This window comes from Haemorhous mexicanus, chromosome 9 (genome assembly GCF_027477595.1).
Source record: "Haemorhous mexicanus isolate bHaeMex1 chromosome 9, bHaeMex1.pri, whole genome shotgun sequence".
Classification (NCBI taxonomy): Eukaryota; Metazoa; Chordata; class Aves; order Passeriformes; family Fringillidae; genus Haemorhous; species Haemorhous mexicanus.
In genome coordinates, this window is record NC_082349.1 from 9445261 (window position 1) to 9464936 (window position 19676).

The 19676-nt window shown below is 39.0% G+C and overlaps 1 protein-coding gene across 7 annotated transcripts in view; it reads right to left on the minus strand.

The window, feature by feature from the left end:
• Positions 1-19676, minus strand: part of MAST2 (microtubule associated serine/threonine kinase 2) — a 186386-nt gene that overhangs the window by 62658 nt on the left and 104052 nt on the right. For all 7 annotated transcript variants that reach the window (XM_059853908.1, XM_059853910.1, XM_059853907.1 and 4 more), the window contains one exon: positions 2610-2701. In XM_059853908.1, the coding sequence (XP_059709891.1) occupies positions 2610-2701 (92 nt within the window). The remainder of the gene's footprint in view (positions 1-2609; positions 2702-19676) is intronic.

Here is a 19676-nt window from a genome sequence, read left to right on the forward strand (position 1 = left end):
CTGCTTTCTCAAATGTTGAGAGCTCTGTAAGTAATACTCTTCTTCTGCATTTTCTAGGATATGAAGTTGCCTGGCATCTTGTTGGATGCTGTTTGAGACAGTAAGTCCCTCTGCCTGGATCAGTGCTCATGAGGAGCTAGGTTTGCCTGACAGAGAGACAGCTCTCCTAGATCTCACCCACTGACTTTCACATCATGTACAGCAGAGAAACTCCTGACATTACTGACATTTATTTATTTTAGTGCATTTAGTGTATTTATTTTAGTATTTTAGGAATTATTTATTATTATTTATTTTAGTGTGGAATCTGAACAGAAACATGTTAGAAAGCTTCTCTGGTTTCTCTATGTGCGTGCTGTTCCTTTGATTTGTAGCAGAGGCTCAGAATGGGCATTTAGAAGACAAGAGAAAAGTTCAAGACAAAAGAGGCCAGAGAGAGGCAGCAGCATTTCTTAGTAACTCATCACTGCGTGTGCCTGAACAAACAGACTGACAGATTCTGTTCAAATACTAAACAAATATCACAGCCTGTTCTCAAATTCACTCCTCATATATGATATTTCTTAAGAAAATATTTGTGACTCTACTCTAAATTTCATCTACTTCTGTCTCTTGAATAAATTATTTTTTTCCCAGGGAACACTCCTAAATATAGTACTGGTAGAGAACCCAAATTAAATAAATTTATCTTCCTTTGCTCTACTGGCTACTCTTGCAGGTAACAAAGGATGCCCTTTTAATTAATAATTTTAAATCCCATATGCAACAGCAGGGAAAAAAAGGAAATATTTGAAAATTACTGCTAAAGTAAAGTGGCACACCACTAAGTAGTTACTCTTCCTTTCAAAGGACACTCACATACTTCTAATAAATTATAAGCCTGCAAAGCCTGAAGCAGCATCAAAACCACCAGAAAAAACTAAAATTTTTAAATAGAGGAGAAAAGCAAATGAAAAGAAAATACAATATACATGTTTCTATTATGAACATTTCTGCATTTGTTTTCTGACCAATGATCATGTCAATATCTTGTTACAACCTCCCAAGCATTTCTTTTTCTCAGTTAAAGGCTTGTAGAGCTAATTTAGAATTTAGTGAAACCAACTACATATATATGCATATGAATTCAAAGCAAAAAGCACAATGTAGCTAAGTGGAGAATCTCTACCAAGAAAAATGCCTTATTTAAACTAAATTTTACAAAATTATTGCTACCATAACCACACACAACAGCAACAAGGGAGTTTGAAGTGAAAGGAGGTGGTCCTATACACATTTTTGGCCCTGCGTTTTCTTTCAGATTCTGAAGCAGAAAATGGTTTTAATATACCATCTGTAAGATTTTGTAAACATTTTAATTTGAAAATCATGACTCATTTTAGAATAACAATGTACTTAAAGCATCTTCCTAGCTTTCCATGACTGAGATTTGTATAGCAACCCAAGAAAATGTGGCAGATTTTTACAAAAACTTAAGAGTGAATGAGGCTTCTATGGGCATCCCTGAACAATAACTTCAGCCTTCTTTTTCCTTTCAGCAGGCTGGATATCACCTCTCGGGATGCAAAGCTCTGCAAACAGAAGCAGATGGCTCCTTCTAGCTGAGCTCCCATCAGTTTGCTGTTCTTTCTCAGCATTGCCTCAGTCTCAGTCTCCAGAAAGCATGTGCAGAACACACTGCCATGTAGGAGGAAGACAGTGTGATGACAATGAAAACAACATTCCTCGTCTCGCACGCAGCAGTGACGTGTTTGCAGAGAGGCTGCGCTGTGGCTGATGTGCCACAAACATTCCAGCTGTGTCCTGCTACTGACTGGTGCCCATCAGGGACCTACCTGGAGCCCAGTCATCCTCTCTGGCACTTTGAAATAGCAAAGCCAAAGTTGTCACACACCAGAGTGACAACTACCCCCCTCAGCAACAAAAACAAGGGAACATGCTGTTCAGGCAAGCTGTTGAATCTGCATGTGTGACCCTTTCTGAAGAATTATTCCTTCTTTTTCTGTTGGAAGAACATCTCCACACACTTCACTTCAATGACTAACAAGCTCCTGCCCATGTGCTCTGAAATGAGCATTTCCCAGCTGCTGCCATGGTAAAATTGGGAGCAGTGCAAAAAAGAAACAGAACTCCCAAACACCTCATGCTGCTATGAGGAGCAGACAGAGACCATAAGATGGCACACTGCACAGCTGCCAGGCTGCCAGAGGCACGTGGAAACAGGCAGGATGTTCCTCCTCATGAGAACTGCAGTTAAATCACTGGCACAAATTAACCATGCTCAGAGACTCAGAACAAGAGATTTACTGAAATGTATTTATCTAATTTTATTTGGCTTCGTTTTCCATCTCAGGCTCTTTTGCAGGATGTAGGAGGATTGAATCCCCCAGGAAGAGTGGAGGATGGATATGGAAGCAAACTAGAAAGTGCAGAACATAAAACATTTATCTTGAAACTATAAGGACCCTCTTACAAGTTAGAGAAGGTGAAAAACCACAGTCAGAGTAATTTCCATAGGGCATACTTTGATGCTGAGTATCAGTAGGTTCAAACTCCCTGCAATGAGTGACTGCTGATGCTTCCCAGGTGGAACAGTCCTAGGGAGTTACCTGTGTGTCCATGAAGAGGGGAATGTGGCCGTGGGAGAGTTGGAGATGTGCTGGATGTTACAATCAAACTCTTCCTGTTGCTTGTCCGACAGCTGAAAGAAAGAAGGAAAGATAAAACAACCATTAGGCATGGTCAGATGGACAGCAGCACCTCGAGGCAGGTCCTGCAGAATCTCTTTCTGCTAAGGAGGAATCTCTCGGTATTTAGAGTGGGATTTTCTCATACTCTTGACCTCAGTTATGATCCTGCAAAAAAAGAAATGTACGGGGAAGAAAGGTACTTTGTCAGCAGCAAGTGTTTCAACACTCTGGAAGCATTTGTTGCACAGGCCGCTGGAGATAGCTGGTAATTTATTCCTGATTCACAGAATATGTGCTACTCATGCTTTACAACTTGCACAAAAAGCAAAAAACAATGCAATATAGCCCAGAGTGCTCTGGATATTCTTACCAATACCCAACGTAGCAAATAAATCCCTTACAATTATTGGCTTGGTTATAAGAAACTAGAGCATACTCCTTAGGGCAGAGTTAAAATTACAGAGCAAAGTGTTAGCACAGCCCAGCAGATGAGTGGGATTACTAATCAAACTTAAAACCTGAGATCCAAAAATCTTTGTGAACACATGTGGCAATACCAATGGAAACACTGCAAAGCAAGTTCCAGGCACGCCTCCACCCCATCAACTCCGCTCATTGCCATGACTTTGTTCCAGCAAGGAAAGTGACACTTCTTATGGGACAGCTCAGATTTCTTTTTTCCCTGTTGGGAAAGCTGAGCCAAGTGAAGAGAAGGATGTGTTCCTCCATTTGCTTCCCAGCTCGTGACTGCTGGTAGCAAACATTTAGCTCTAAAGATGACAAAAGGAATTGCAATGGGTGAGGGAAACATTTTTAAATCATGGGATCTGTGAAGAAGAGCAGTTAGACAGTTAAATCCCTTTGTAATTGCCACTCCTGCTGTTTAAACAGAAGAAATGAAGTTGCCAGCAAAATCCTAGAACTGACCAAGCCCTACAGCTACATACATCTATTCTCTGTACCTCCAGCTTGCATCCTCCATGGCAGAAACATTCCTGCTTACTTCAGCAGTTCCCACAACAGGTCCCTAGAACCCCACTGGTGTTCAATGGGGTGGGAGAACAGCCAGGAGCAGGGAAAGCTGAGCAAAGGCTGAGGAAGGAGCTCTCTGGCCCCACTCCAGGGGTGCCCTGTGAAGCTCCACACTGGGTTCCCCAGGCACAGGAAAAGCCTCTTTGCTTGCAGACCCCAAATGCTGACATCTGCCAGGTCCTTCGTGCACTGACTGATCTGCTGGAGCTGCCCAACAATAAACACACTCGGGCTGCCAAGAACTACAGTTTAATGCCAGAGTATTTTGCTGCCACAGGATACAGTGCATCTGACTATTATTATTTGTAAGCTTATTTTATTGCTGTTCTATAGGAAACTGGAGAACTTGATGCAGAAAAAAATACAACTGAACTGCCAACTATAATAAACAGTAATAAAGTTGAAGCACCATTAACTGCTATTCAGGCTCTTTAGTGTACTTAAAGCATTCCTCAGAATTATCCAACTGATTCCATACAATCTCCATTTACATTCATGTATTATTCAACAACAGTCCATCCAAAAACTGATTGCCATTGTGCACATCTCATGGAAAAACTAACAGCCCGATTTTAAGAAGTTTAAAATCCCAGTTCACAGATATTTTTAACATGTTTTCAGTTACACTATTCCAGTAACTGCTGAAAAAAACCCAGAATATTCAATTCCAACATTAATACCAGATAATCATTGTTTACATTAGCACAAAATCCTTCTTGAATCATGAAATTCCTGAGTATTCTAGTGTAATATATATTACTATGTAAGAAATAAAAAAAAAAAAATCCTGGGTATTTTAGTATCAAATATAATGTAAGAATTTAAGAACTTGCTCAACAAAAACCACTAGTACAGTGAGAAAACAGAGCACCATTCTCTACATTTATCTCTTTGCTATAGAGAGTTCCTAAAGCACACTTTACCACAGCAATGTCTGGAGCTGACTATGGAAACTTGGTATATTTAAACCACAGCATAACAAGGGAAGTGAAGTGTCCCAAACTCAGGGCTTTTTAACTGCTTGCCTGCATTTTCCCAATTGAACAGAGTTCTACAAACCCATTTTCTTTGCTGTCTTTGCCAATACAAGGAGCCAAAAGAGAAAGGGTTAAGGGGATGGAGAGCAAGCACAGCTGAGACCCCTTAAAATAGGTCAGGTTTACACAGATGTACCCAGAGGAGGGAATGGCTTGGAGTGAAAGCCTAGCCCAAGTTTGGAATAAAACATTATTCTCTTTGCACCCTCAGCACTGGATAACTTTTAATATTCCTGGATCTCTCATTTGCAAAAGAGAAACACCACTTGGGTCTGCTCAGCCATTCCTATGACTTATGTGTGTTGGCAATAAGGCAAAACTTAAACACAGAGACTAAAAACACAACTCCCAACTTCTCAAATTCATGTTCTATGTTGAGAAAAATACACAAGTACAACCACACTCTCTACTGGTGGAAGAGAGCCCTCTGCAAATAGAGAAAAAGCTTTTAACAGATGTAGGAATCTTAGAGGAAATGCAGAACAAGAGGGATGAAGTTCTGGTAGGCACTAAAACAAAAAAGGGTGAAGGGAGGAGGTAATGAGCAGACTTCAGTGGGATGACCTCTCCCCCCACAAGTCACTATGACAGCATTTGAGCACCTCCTAAAGAACAGCTAAATATGAAGGAAGCAAAGCTGGCTTTAAGCAGGGCTTAATGCCAAAGAAATTCAAACTAGTCAATTTAAGTGTTGGCAGAAGCAGTTCCAATGAAAAAAAAATTATTTCCTGGAAGGTTCATTTTAGCCAGACAGACAGTACCAGGCCAAAGATAATGAGGAGATCATTTTGTTAATCCTTTAAATTGCATTATTTATTATTTATTCCCATTTGTGAATCCTTGAAACAATACTGTATGTTTTCTTGCTCAAAAATTAATTCAACCTACATAAGAAAACAGGAGTAATAGGAGAAAGCAAAAGGGGAGAAGGTTGGCTATTGCTTACTTTTTAACTAGAAAAAAATCAGTTTTTAACCAATCCAGAGAGAGTTCAAGCATTATTATTTGTTTATAAGCCAAAGTTTTGCTATTTTCATTAAACACAAGGTGAGTCCTGCCCTGAACCTCCTTTTCTCTCACAATTTGCTATGGGTCTTGTTAACCTTTTTTTTTCTCAGATCTCACTTCATCATTTCAGAGAGCAAATCCCCTCCAGGTCTTCCAGCTTGGGCAAAACACAGTTTTAAAAGCACAGAGTTTCTGTAGGGCTCAAAGCTGTAGTGCTGAGCTCCAGCCCCTCAGAGCTCTGGAGGTGCTGCCCTCCCTTCCCTGGTCAAACACCCACACAGCCAAACCCGAGTCCAGAGACCTGTGAGATCACAGCAGCACCTCGGTTTAATTCTAAAAACACATAGTAAAATGGATATCTTACATTGAAAGAGCTGAAACAATGCCTTTGGATCACTTTGGAAATAGAGCTTTTACTCTGTTTCTGGAGTTAACTTCTCTGCCTGCAGTAAAAATATCATTTGTTAAGTGTACTGAAGTGTCCCCAGCGCGTTCCTGAAACCGAACCCTGCGGGGCATCGGACGGCTCTGGTAACTGGACACTGCTTTTGGACCCACTGCAATGCGGCCCCAAGGCAGCACCCTTGCCCAGAGTTATTTCTGAGCACATTTGGCGTTGTACCTGTGACCTGCACCTAGCCCCCAGCTCTTCATCTGCACCCCAACCAGCCTCCTCCTCCTCCCCCACGGACAAGCCCAGGGCAAACCTCAAAACTGAGCGCCATGAGTGCACCTTGTTCCATGTGCCTACTCAGTCCAAAAAAGAAATCAATGACTCTGTTTCAGCATAAATCGATATTTGATTCTTTATTTCAGCAGTTTACTCAGGGGACATCTTCAACTCACTGAGCAAAACTGATTAATGCCCAGGAGGTATCAGTGTAATGAAAGTGAGGGCCACGGAAAAAACAGTGTAAATATAAATAACCAACCATCACTATCATGCGATTTCAAAGGGATGCTGGTTATTATAAATGAATAATGATAAGGAAGTGTCTCAAAATCCATCTGAATTTATAGGCTTTGAGGAATTTCTCGTAGCTGAAACTGCTGGAGTATGTAAGTAAACAAGATAACACTGATTGCATGAGCCTTCTCATTGACTTGGACAGAAATCGACTTGAAGAAATAGGATACTTGGAAAAAGTATAGCTTAAATCACATTTTGGTTACTATTCATGAATGCATTTTATTTATATTAGTGATTTGTCACTGAATCGCTAAAATTGGAAAAGACCTACAAGATCATCAAGCCCAATCTTCGACCAAAAATTTTAATTTTAGAATTTCTTAAACTACCTCAGGTTGTCAGAGTGCCGTATTAACTCCAGCACTAACTTCTTTCCAAATAGCATTTCAGAAGCCAAACATCAGACTTGTTCCAGATTTGACACTTCATTTAGTGACCTCAAATCCCTATGAATCAGGATCCAAATTCAGAGCAGTCATATCTCCTAAAGTTAATTCTGGTTACATATTTTCCTAAAATGTAACATCACCTAACCAAACTTCACCAGATTCTCCTCTGATATTACAGAAGTTTGGTTTCAGTTGATTTGCTTTACAAAGAGTTCTTTATGAGAAACAGACATTTTGGAAATGAAAATAAGTATTTAAAATTTTTATTCACAATGACAGAAAATTTACAAAATCCAAAATCTGCATGTCAATGAATGCAGCAGCTGCACAGCAATGTTAACTAGATGTGGAAGTTATCGTCTTAATTATAGTAATTCAAAGATGGAAGCAATTTTGTAAGCTTTAGCACTACCAACAACAGGGATAATTAGTTCTCTAAAATAGATAAGTAAGCATCTGGTTCAACTGATTTCTTTTTTTTTTCCACATTCAAGAATAGTTTAAGAATTATTCATCCTAGAATAACTGGGGGGAAAAAGTGTTATTATTCATGGTGCAGGTTTGGGGGTTGCACATTCCTACAATAAACACTTCTTTTGTTGTAAAGAAATACAATTACACACAGTTAAGACACGAAGGATGGAAGCACAAGTCCAACAAGCAACTTTTTAAAGGTTGCAGGCAGAGTCTCCACCACAACAGACACAGAACTATCTTCTTCCCAACATCACCTAGGAAAACTGCTTTTTATTTCCTGTCATTAAAGTCCCAGGAGCAAGGAAACATCCTGAATTTGGATTCCTTCCTGGTTATTTTGTCCAGACTAAACAACTAAGGAGACTTTGTCCATCTCTGGACAATCTGCCATTCACTCCTTTATAAGATCAACCCTAACTCCCATGACCTTAAGACTGGATTCCAGTATTCCTGTTTCCACCATCTTTCTGAAGAACTTCAAATAGGATTTAACTTTGGAACCTAAATAAAAACAATAATGAAAACCAACTGCCTGAGTGCAGGGTCCTCTTCCACAAAAAGTTTTCTACAATTTAATTACTACAAACACAGTAACAGATGTAAGTTGTTCAGCAAGCCAGGCTCTACTCAAATTTGCACTGCCTGTTGTTTTGAAGCCCTTGAGATAGAATAAACTGGACAAAAAAAAAGAAGAGCACAGAGGAAAAAGATGCAGTCAACTTGTGAAGTGTGGGTTGTACTTCAGTACAGATATCCAGAGAGTGCATGGGGGTAAAACACACAAGGGACAACATTTTTCACAATGCCACCACACCTTTCAGCCTGCTACCAAACACATTAACCGAGGTGAACACAGAGTCAAGCAATGCAAGACTTACAAAGCAAGGAATAAAATGGGTGCAGATGGCCTTTTGTTTTAAGGAAAATTAACATCTTTGTACTTAGGAATTAACTTATTGCATGAAAGGCCATTTTCCTTTCATCTAAACCAAGCTATATGTTAGACAAGCCCTCCTCCTTCATTTAGAGCTCGAATTGAAGAAGCAGCATCACTGCAAGCTAAGAAATTACAAAAGAAAAGGCTGGAATTGCCAGTGAACACCAAATTTATGTCTAATTTGCCTAATGCTTGAGGCTGGTGCACACCTGCTTACACCACTCTGTATAGTCCAGACCTTTTGCATTATTAACAACATAGGAACAACTCTGTAAGGCCAAACAAAATGAGATGTCACAACAAATTACAGTGACTGGTACAGCCGTTCTCAACTACACAAATCCACTTTATTCTGAACACACTCCAAGCCTATCTTTGTTTAAGCATAAAAGAACAGAAGTAAGAAAAAAAATCTCTGATTATGGAAGAGAGACCCTAAAATAAATATAGACATTATTTAATGGGCAAAAACATAAAACAAACCTTCTCAAGCACTCCTATCTCCTACTTCAGTTGTGTTATGCACTATACTGCCATGAAGTTACATCACAAAGTGTGAAAGGCTGATTGAATGAAAACTAAGCACAACTGCATACTTTCATTTCCCATTTCCTCCAAATCTATTATTAAATGCTTCACATAGCATAGCTGCCTTTTAAATAAGTCTCTACTTGGCAATTCTCACACAAGCTGGTTTATCACATTTCTTTTCCTCCAAAAAATACAAGCAAACAAATTCCAGAATGAAATGACAAAGTGATTTTATATTGTTTCAAATCCTCTAACCATGGAGTGTACAATTACATACAGGTGTGCAATATAACAAACCTACTCTAGACACTCTCCCCAAAGAAGCACCCAGGAAACAAAGCAAATGAGCTGAAAATGGAAAGAAAGTTTTTCAGTTTAATGTAAATGTTACATAAAATAATAAGAAAACTCATTTGGTTGCTTTGTAGCACACAACACAAACACAGTTCTCTTCATTTTGTTTCAGAGCATTTTCTTAGTTTAAGAATCAGAAAATGTTACAAATTAGCTCATTACCAGCTACCTGCTGTTCCAAACCTCAGCATGAGGATTAATTACTGATCTAATTTTAAATCTATTCTAACAATACACTATTCTAGAATTAATCTCCAGACTGTCCAGGGAGTTGCCTCTACTGCACAGAACACAGATTTTCACACGGCCAACCAGTAGAGTAATAACCAGGGTGGCACCATTCTGAACAAGCCTAGGATGTTTGCAATCAAATTATCTGCACATTTTAAAAATTCAAGTTCTTAAGGTGCTTTCCTGAGCTCCACTGGAAAGGTTTTGCTCTGTTGGTAAGACTCATCTTCTCCAGCTGTGGAGACCAACTGAAGAGTGTCAGGGCTTGTGCTTGCCTGGCAGAATGTTACACTTGTGATGTGCTTTCCTCCCAGCTGGAACTACATCTCTGCTGTGGCTTTCAGACAAGTGCTGGGCCGTGCTTCCATCCCTGTGCCTCATTTTGCACATGAGCCTCACTTACTGCCCTGCTCAGCTCTGCAACATCAACTTCCTTAAGCATCACTCAGCATATTTAACCTGCAATCAGCTTCCAGCATACCAGAGCACAGAAAATCCTGAACAGAACATGGCACCACATCAGGACAAACGAGCCAGAAGAGCAGACAACAAAGAGAGCACGTCGTGAGACAATAAACCCACTCCCCTGCTCCCCATCTGCAACCAGTTCCACACCATTTTTAGGTAGCTTTTTGTAAAACCACCATCCCTCAATCTTTCAGTTCTACATACCTTTTGACAGAAAGGCTTTGTAAATATTTTGGATTGAACACAGAAGCTATAAGGACCAAAATATCTGACCTTTTAAAAAATACCCAAAAAACCAAGGTAAGCTGCAACATATACATTACCATGCTTTGCACCACTGATAGCTCAACACTCTCATCCCTCCTATCTTTCTGACCCTGACCATTGCCTGCTATGAAAATTGTGCTCTTTTATCTTGTTGGGATTCTATTTTGCCTTTCTTAATTTTGTAAAATTTGAATATATAAAAAAATATTTATTGAATAGGTAAACAATTCTCGAATTCATCCCTAGTTGCAAAGTGTAGTAGGTAATGACAAGGATGCAGAAAATCAGTCTCCATCTGCCTACCTTACAATGATAATTTAAATTTATACTTTTGCTTCTAAACTTAGAAGGTGAGATTGTGCTTTCTATTTTCATCACCAAGTCCCTCTCCTTCTTAAAGCAATAATATTCCTCAACACTTAGCAGCTTCTTACAAAATAAAATCAAAAGAAAAATATCAGCATCAATTTAATAAAATTTGAAAAAAAGAACAGGATACTTCTTAAAGGCAGTCCAATGAAGAAAGGTTCATTTCCTCAAGAGGGGAAAACCACTTTTCTGTTCAAGTATTAAAGTACATATACACATGTACACACAAACATTCAGCTTCTAAAGGCCTTCAAACAAAAACATTGAAAACAGTTTGTTGCTCGTGTTAGCACACACACAAAGATGGGAGAAAAATCCTCAAGAACATCTCTAAAAGATAACAGCAAAGCATGACTGTACTAAGGTAGACTGATAGGAGTCCAATGGACATATTAGGAAAATATCTGGGCTAAACAAACCTCTAATCTCAGTGGGCAGGCTACAAAACTTTTGACATTTGTCCAGGACTATGCTTAGACAGGAAAATGCCTTTCTCAGCCTGCCTGGACTCCACCAGGGCTGAGCAGAGCAGTTCCCTACCAGAGCAAGACAAAGGTGAGCTGTGTTTGCCAAGGTGGTGCTTTAATTCCAAACAGATCCAGAGAAAGAAGACAGATGGCTCAGGTTGTTCCCTTCAGCTTTGGAAGGGGAAATGCTGCTTGGGACCTTTCTAATGAATGCACTCACTGAATGGCAGAGAGGGAGAAGAGGCTACTGAGATAAGAATTGGCTTCAAACGTCAAAGAAGGGGGCAGACAGGGGCTGAAATTCTGTGGACATTGAAAATGCTCAGTGCAGCCACTAAAACTAGTGTAAATTCATGTAGAGAGATACATTGCAGTGTTGAAATAAAGCATTTGGTTTATGTGGCCCTTACTCATTTACACAGACAGATCTGTCAATAAACCACTGTCCTGGATAAAAACAACACACTTAAAAAGACAGGAAAAAATTATTTACAAAAATCCATTAGATAGCTACAGTGCAGTGTATATCAGATCAAATAAGCTGACTACTAAAAGAATAAGAAAATACACCTGTAGAAGGCATTTCATGTTAATGGAGCAACAAAACCACCAAGGGCAGGAGAAGAGGGGGAGGCCCTGAGTGCAGATCCTGCCCTGGCACACAGAGCAGCCCTCAGATCTGCAGCAAGGGGAAGTTTCTGGAACAATCAAGCCTGATTACATGTTAAACCTCCTTCTTTTGTGTAAAGCCTACTGGCTGAGCCAAATGTTCATTATCCAACAGCCATCAATTTTTCATACAAGGATGGCTGTTCCCATTTAATAACTATACAAATGTGTACTACAAATAGATACACACACACAGGGTTTTGAAATTTTAGAGGACTGAAGCTGGAACAACCATTCACAAAACTGAGCAGAAGAAAAACACAAACATTAGAAGTCACAAGCTGACAGCTAAAGCTTGCACCAGCAGTACATCCAAAGGGTGAAGCAGGTCACCACTGCCAAGAAAGAGCACTTGTTTTAAGAGCTATTCTACTTAAGAAGGCTGAAAAATGAAATCAAAATCAATTCCAGTAAGATGGTAGAGAGCAGTACATATAAATATATGAATGCATCAAAAATAAATGGATGGTAGCAGTGATAACAAAAAGAAATCATAAAAGAATGAAAAAAACTAAAACCTAGTAAAATCAGAGCCATCATTTACACAGCTGTTCAAAAAGCAGATATTTAATAAATGTACCTCATGTAAAATTGGATCAGAATGCAAGCAAAGAAACTGCTAAAAGCTTTTTGAATGCTTTATATACTTATTCATAACTAAAGGAACTAAGAACATCTGAGCATTATTTTTACAAATGGTGTCTAACAAACTCCAGCAGAAACTCACAAGCACAGGAAAACACAGCCCACATTTTCTCTGAGACAAAGTGGGGAAAGATAGGGCTGTTAAATAACATCACCCTATTTCTGTAAAAGATTGTTGTAAAATTCATTTCTGGGAGCCATGTATTGGGAAATCCCAGCATTCTTGCTGCCCCTATGTTCTGCACATAGTCTGAAACCAGCTTGGCCAGCAGGAAAACAAATGAGACCCATGAAAATTGCAGAACATACACAAATGAAGACACAGAGGAAGACAAATGCAAACACTGAGAGAAAGTCAGGTATTCAAATTCCATAGCAATCATGCCTAATTTAAATTAGGTCTGCTAATTGTAACATCCTAATTTACCATGCAATCAAGACTGGAAAAAAAAAATTACAGGACAGGAAAACACACAATGTACTGGAAATCAGTAATTTCAAATGCCACCGCAGGATCCAAGCTCGCTTCCTCAGAGAACAAAGATCCAGGGCAAGACTGTTCTCATGGGTGCCCACAGAAGATTTTTTACCTCACGTCACTGAGAGTCTCTGCTCTGGCACATGCTCACTGCCAGTGGAGCATGGCACCAGAAGGAACTCCTTCAGCCTCAAACAGAACAGGCAAGTGACGTTTACATCTTCTGTTAATTCTGAAGGAGTTTAAATTATGTGCTGAGTGCTACGTAAACACAGCAGGCAGCAATGAATATGGGGAGAAATCCTACTGATATATAGCATAACATTTGCTTAGATTTTCAAGTAATTTCTAAGCTTTGTCCTCATATAAAAAATGACAGTTGAGGCATTTTTGTGGAAAGATAGTGACTGATTAAGCTAACAATCTCAAAACACGTCCAACTTGCTGCATAACATTGCCTAAAATGATAGACAAAAGAGACTGGTATCAGGTGGCTTGGACTTCATATCTGGCACAAGGATTCCCCTACACAGGACTTGTAAGCATCCTCCTTCCAAATCCCAGTTCTCTGGACCCTTCCACCTTCAGCTGACATAGAACCAAAAAAAACCCAAATAACACCAAAACAGACTTTAAATTTTTAAGAGGCCTGGAATAACCTGTGGTATTTCACTACAGAAGTATGTTTCATTTTATCAGCAAGTTACTCTAAAGAACACTATTAGGTATTAATTAGAACATTAGGTATTATAAAGGTATTAATTAGGTACATTAATTAGGTATTATAAAGAACAATATTAATCTGTAGTCCTCAAAATAATAGAAAAAAATATAATTGGGCTATGAGTGGAGAAAAACTACTCAGGGATTATCTGATCATTAGCTACAAATGTAGAATCAAATCACTTCAAAGGCGTTTTCCTTAATGGTTTGAAAAGATATTTACTTGCTGAATATAGTAACTAAAATGGTGGCCAATATGAAGTGTTGAGCACCCAGCTGAAAACTGAGTAATTTCTCTCCAGGTAGGTGTCTGGTGATAGAAGATGACACATCACACAATGCATCTCTCAGTTCCTTAAGTAAGGTCTCCTTTTTGTAAAAAAATTTTGCTTCAAGGTGTACAGTTCCTTGTAAAGTCAACATCCAGCTGCCAGTAAAATAACAGGAATCCCAGGTGCACCAGAGAACATCTCTTAGTTTGCTCCTGACCACAACTTCACACCTGTCCAAAGAGGAGGGGCCTGCAAAGGGTCCCATCCTGGCATGGGCAGGGGTTCCTCACATCCAGATACATCTCCAAGTCCATCCCAGAGCTTTAGGCTGGTGGGCATTCAGATTTAAAATGCACTTGTCAGAGACAAAAAACAGTCAAAATAAGCAGATGCACAGACTCTGTAAGGATTCCAACACCCAAATGTGTCGACTTCAATTAAACACAAGAACTGCACATTTCCAGGCCAGTCACGTGCCAGTGATTTTCTCTGTCTTACCTTCCACAGTAGAACTGACCTGATCTGAGCATCCTCTGCAAAGTTCAGGATCTCCCTTTTCCTCATACCTCTCCTCAAACCAGTCTCTTACCCCACTATTTCATTTAGCTCACTTAAAACACCGGTGCAAAATTATTTTATACTCAGCAGTCTCGTTCATGTGAAGGATCCAAATAATTCATGAAATTGTCTGCAATTTGTGTGTTGCTTCATTTCCTCTCCACAAAGGTTTTGACTTGAAAAACTGGTTTGTCCTGGGCAATAGCCAAATGTTCATACAAGAGAGTTTCGATCTGAACAAAAAGCTTTCAAGGCTCAAAACCTCAGTGTTAACCCTCTAAGACCCTTTCCCTGGGTTTTAGTCAAGAGGGAATCTGCCACAGTATTCAAAATCAACATAAAATATGATTTACACAGAATCTCACATAAACTGCAAAATATAAACAGTCCAGGTGGATTGCCTGAATAATCAAAAATGTTTGGGGGTTTTAGGAGGACCTCCCTTCCATTCATTGGACCAGCCTCTTTCATTGTATTTAAGCAGTGCAAATATCCTGTAATGGAGAGTGTATTGGAAGCTCCCCAAAACTCTTCCATTAGTGAGCAAAATATCCATTACAATTCCATGCAATCCAACAGACTATCGTCATAAAGAGATTTTCAGAAGATAAGGTGGAGATCTTTTCTCCCCCAAGCAGTGCTTTTGTCCTAAGGCCATATTGAAATACCTAGCAGAAGTAATTGGAATGAAATTTCCTCTCCAATTATGAGTGTCAGATGGTCATTTAATACGCTGAGTTGGCAAAAAAAATTGAGCTAAGTATTATCAAAAGCATCAGATTTCCAGGTCTTTCCTATCCTTCCCAACATAAGGGAAATATTTCTTATGTTATTTATTTAAGCAAGGAAATGTGTGGTGAGACAGCTGTCACTTTAAAGTTAATTATAGTATAGATTCACATTTGTAATGCTAGCTTTATGTTACCACAAAAAGTAAGTATTCTGCTAGCATCAAACTAATTGTTTTTCTTCAAAGTGACAATGTATATATGGAGGAGGTGGCATCCTTCTGACACACAGCTTTTAATGTCAATCTAGATGAATCAGCATAAAAAAGACACTGAATACATTTGGGGGGATATGTATGGACTCACTGTCTAAGGTGGTTCTGTTAAGGCAACTGAAAAGTATCCAGAAAAACACCAATGCCTCAGAAAGCAGCATTTATGTGTTCTTGGCCACCTGATTATTGCCATTCACCCATTTACATCCCAGTGAAAGGTGGCTTCTCTTACTGTTTGTGACTATGTCAATAATGAATGGCATTTTTCTTAGTTACCAAGGAACTGTTTGTATGAAATACAATGATTTCCACAGAATCATTGATCTTTGAGGTGTTTTGCTACTTAAAGACTGCTTTACACTTTACAAGCAGTTAATTCTTGTGATTTTAAGCCATTTTTGTATTGCTAAAGCCCTTTCACTAAAAGGAAAGAGGAAAGAGAATTAATGCATCAATGGCAATTGTGGATATAAATCCAAGATGTCCTTCCTCACAGAAATCCACCTTTTCCATCTTACAAAATTATCTTTCAAGTCACTTCAACATACAAATCTCCCATCTTAACTTTGCAAAGAGAAAGCCACTAAACAAAAGTGAAATCATTAAAACCCACAGTCAAAGCCTGTTCCACCCAGAGAGGATTAAAATGAAAAAATGAGGGAACATTATAAATCAGCATTCTAAGTCAGTTTTACAAGACCAACAAACACTTGCACAATTCTACAATGCTGTTAATATCAAATTGCAAGAGTATATTCAAGATACGCCCAAAGTGTAAAGAAATAAAAGGACTTAAATGCAGAGACATTTAATTTAAATACGTCAGAATTATGCTTTATCTTTCCATAATCCAATTTCAATAGGCAATGTCTCAGTAGAGCTGATATCAGAATACCAGCCCCATATGCCCTTTGAACCCTTTGAGGAGTTCTCATATTTCTCCTATAGTTCAAACTCATAAATATTTATACAGAACCAGTTTGACAGGTAAATGTGATTTATGTTTATGTCACCCCTCCCATGAGAAACTTATGTATTTACAGTTTGCTCTTGACTTTCTCTATCCTTCTGGGAATAGGTTGGAGAAGAAACAAGGCAGCCACTTTGACCGGAGCAGCAGATGGCTCACTTTTCCAGAGCCATTAGCTGCGGCGAGAATCCCACCAGCTGCACCGGAGAGCTCACTGCCACAAAATGCACCGAGCAGAAAGAGGAGTCCTTCCCATTTGCCTCCTAATGCAGGAGAAGCCATATGGGAGTCAAGCCCTCTAGGATTTTTAGTACATATCAGAAGCCATTATAGAGAAATGTGCCATAGCTCAGTAGTCAGAATACCACAAATAACCCTTTCTTGCAACGTGAAACCAAATTAAAACTGAGAGAAAACTGAGGCGCAGAAGCCCTGAATCAAGAGCACACAAGCTATCACTAATGCAATGGGACTGTACAGAAGTTTTACAAACGGAGTAGGGGGAAATTGTATCAAATATTCGTCAGTAAAAAATTCTCTACTGCTAAACATGACCAAGATTGCAAAGTTACAGGAGAAATTTAAATTGAAATCATAATTTTTAAAGGAAGTGCACGAACTGAACGTTGTGCTTTGAAAGAGAGCCAACTAAAACTGAAAAATATTTACTTACTTATTTATATATTTAGTAATAGAGTATTCCATTCCTAGTGCCCAGATGCCACAATCCTGAGAACATTAGCACACAAAAACACCCAGGTCATGGCATCGCAACGCACTCCATGTGCAGAGACCACTCTCACAGCCCAGAAACTCTCAGGAGCAGTCATTGCATTTGTGGACATGGGATTTCAGGATGGATACCCTGGCAAGAATCACATTATTGCAGTGATTTATCACAATACTCCTCAGACCAGCCCAACCTGCCCACCCATCTCCCCCAAGACGGCAGGCAAAGAGCTGGCAGGCTGCCAGCCCAGCTCGGCAGAAGGTGATATTCCCAGCAAACTGTCACACATGCTCAAATATTTCATTTCTGAGGCTGGCTGAAGGCTGCAGTTTCCATCCTGTGCAAAATAGGATTTCCACCACATGACTTCATACAGCAGCTCTCTGCTCTAAATACTCATGGTGCTGTTTGATCATTTTGAAATACCTAATACTCGTTTATGTGATTAAATCAATAAAAAGTCATCTCTTTTCCATTAAGATGCTCAGCGGATTTACAGATCAATTCCTTTCTTTTTGTACTTCAACTACTAACAATAAATGGAATTGTAAATTTCAAGCAGGAGTTTTCTGACAAAAAATCACACCTGAAACCTTGTTAGTATCTCTCAAATTGTTTCTGACCTTGATGCATAATTTTAAATTCAAAATGGCACACTAACAAGATATTGAAAAACAAGGATGGTTCATTTTGGTTGTGAGAGACACTGTGGTTATCTACTCTCTTTGGAAGACTATTGTTGCTGAATTTTCACAAAATACTACCTTTAAGACACCGTCTGGAATGGAAGAGCTTCAGGAAACCAAAGTTGTGCAAGCAGCAGTAACAAAAGGATGCAGAACCTGCAGGTCTAACACAGGTTATCTTCTTATGCACAGGTGTCCTCCCTCCTCACATGCCCTAAAGCATCTCCTGTGCTCCTGGCTCTGCCCAGCTCCCCTGGCTCTCACAGTGAGCCAGGGCTCGTTACACCAGGCTGCTCCCATCTCACAGGTTGGTGGCCAAGAGCACCTGAAAGCCAAGTCCAACCTAGCTTAGCCCTTGGAAATAAAGGCACAGGAGAATCATTTGCCTCCCTTTCCTCTCCACAGCCAAATTAAAGAAATCTGTAAGAAAATATGAAGCTTTATCTTCGTCTCTTCTGTCACTTCATCAAACCACTGCTACATCTGCTCAATGGGTGTGAAAGTTACTGCTTGGAGCAGAGACATCAACACACAACTTGGATCTCAAGGAGCTCTTTCACTTTAAAAAACAGGCTGAAGACAACAATTTTGAAAATAATAACATAGTTAGTGCAATTCCTGGCCACTAAGATCCCTATTTATTTACAAAATCTTTCTTCATTGCCACTAAGATTTCTAAAAGTCAGTGGCAGCACAGAACACAACCTTAATAAAATTTAAATCACAAATGTGGAATAATAACAAAAAATTAAAGAGTCCCCTGAAATATTAGTTGGTAAGAAACTAATCCTCTAAAAAAGATTAATATAATTTCTGATAGCTGATGAACAAAATTCACCTGAAACCTAAGCCAAAGCTTATATTCTGAGTCTTACACAGATTATTAACTGTATCAACAAACCAGCTGCTGAGAAATTCTGGTACCAGCTGCAACTGTTTACACATAAATCTGAATATACTGCTTTAGTCAGGATTAGCTACCTACCAGTCTTACCAGTAAGTTTTCAGGCTACAAATGTTAAGCTCCACAGAGCACCTGATGAATGATAATTATGTTGATATTTCCCAGTCTTGAAGGGACAACCCTGTACAGCATCAGATCCGATACCATTCATTAGTTCACACACTTCAATGGGATTTTATCAAAATCCAGAGAGCAGGGTAAATGCAAACACTCATCCTATTAACTGCTACATTAACATATTCACATCTCTAATAAAAAGAAAGATGCTAAATGTATTAAGCATTATTTAAAATTTAAGGTTATGCATACTCTGTAAAGACCGTAAGAGCTGTAAGTCAAAATATTTGCAAGTCTTTCATGGTGCTGCCTATTTCAACATAATACTGTTTTGCTACTTCAAATAATAAAGCAGCTTCCTTCCAGTAAGCATCTATCCATCATTTTGCAGAAACAAACCCCTTATCATATTCACATAGTATGAGAAGGAACAATGCCTTTAAATAAATACCTTTAAAAAGAACAAACGGTGGATCTGCACAGTATGATTTTTACAATGAATACAATTACAAACCATTCAGAAATTAAGAAATCATATCTAACGTACTAGGAATATGATTCAATCTGTTAAAACAGGAAAAAAAGCAAGATAAGACAGTATTAAAACAAGTAGCTTAGAAAAAACATCATAAGAATAACTCGCAAAATCCTTAGATTACCTTTTGGATCGTCTCAACATGCTGGTAGCAGGCAG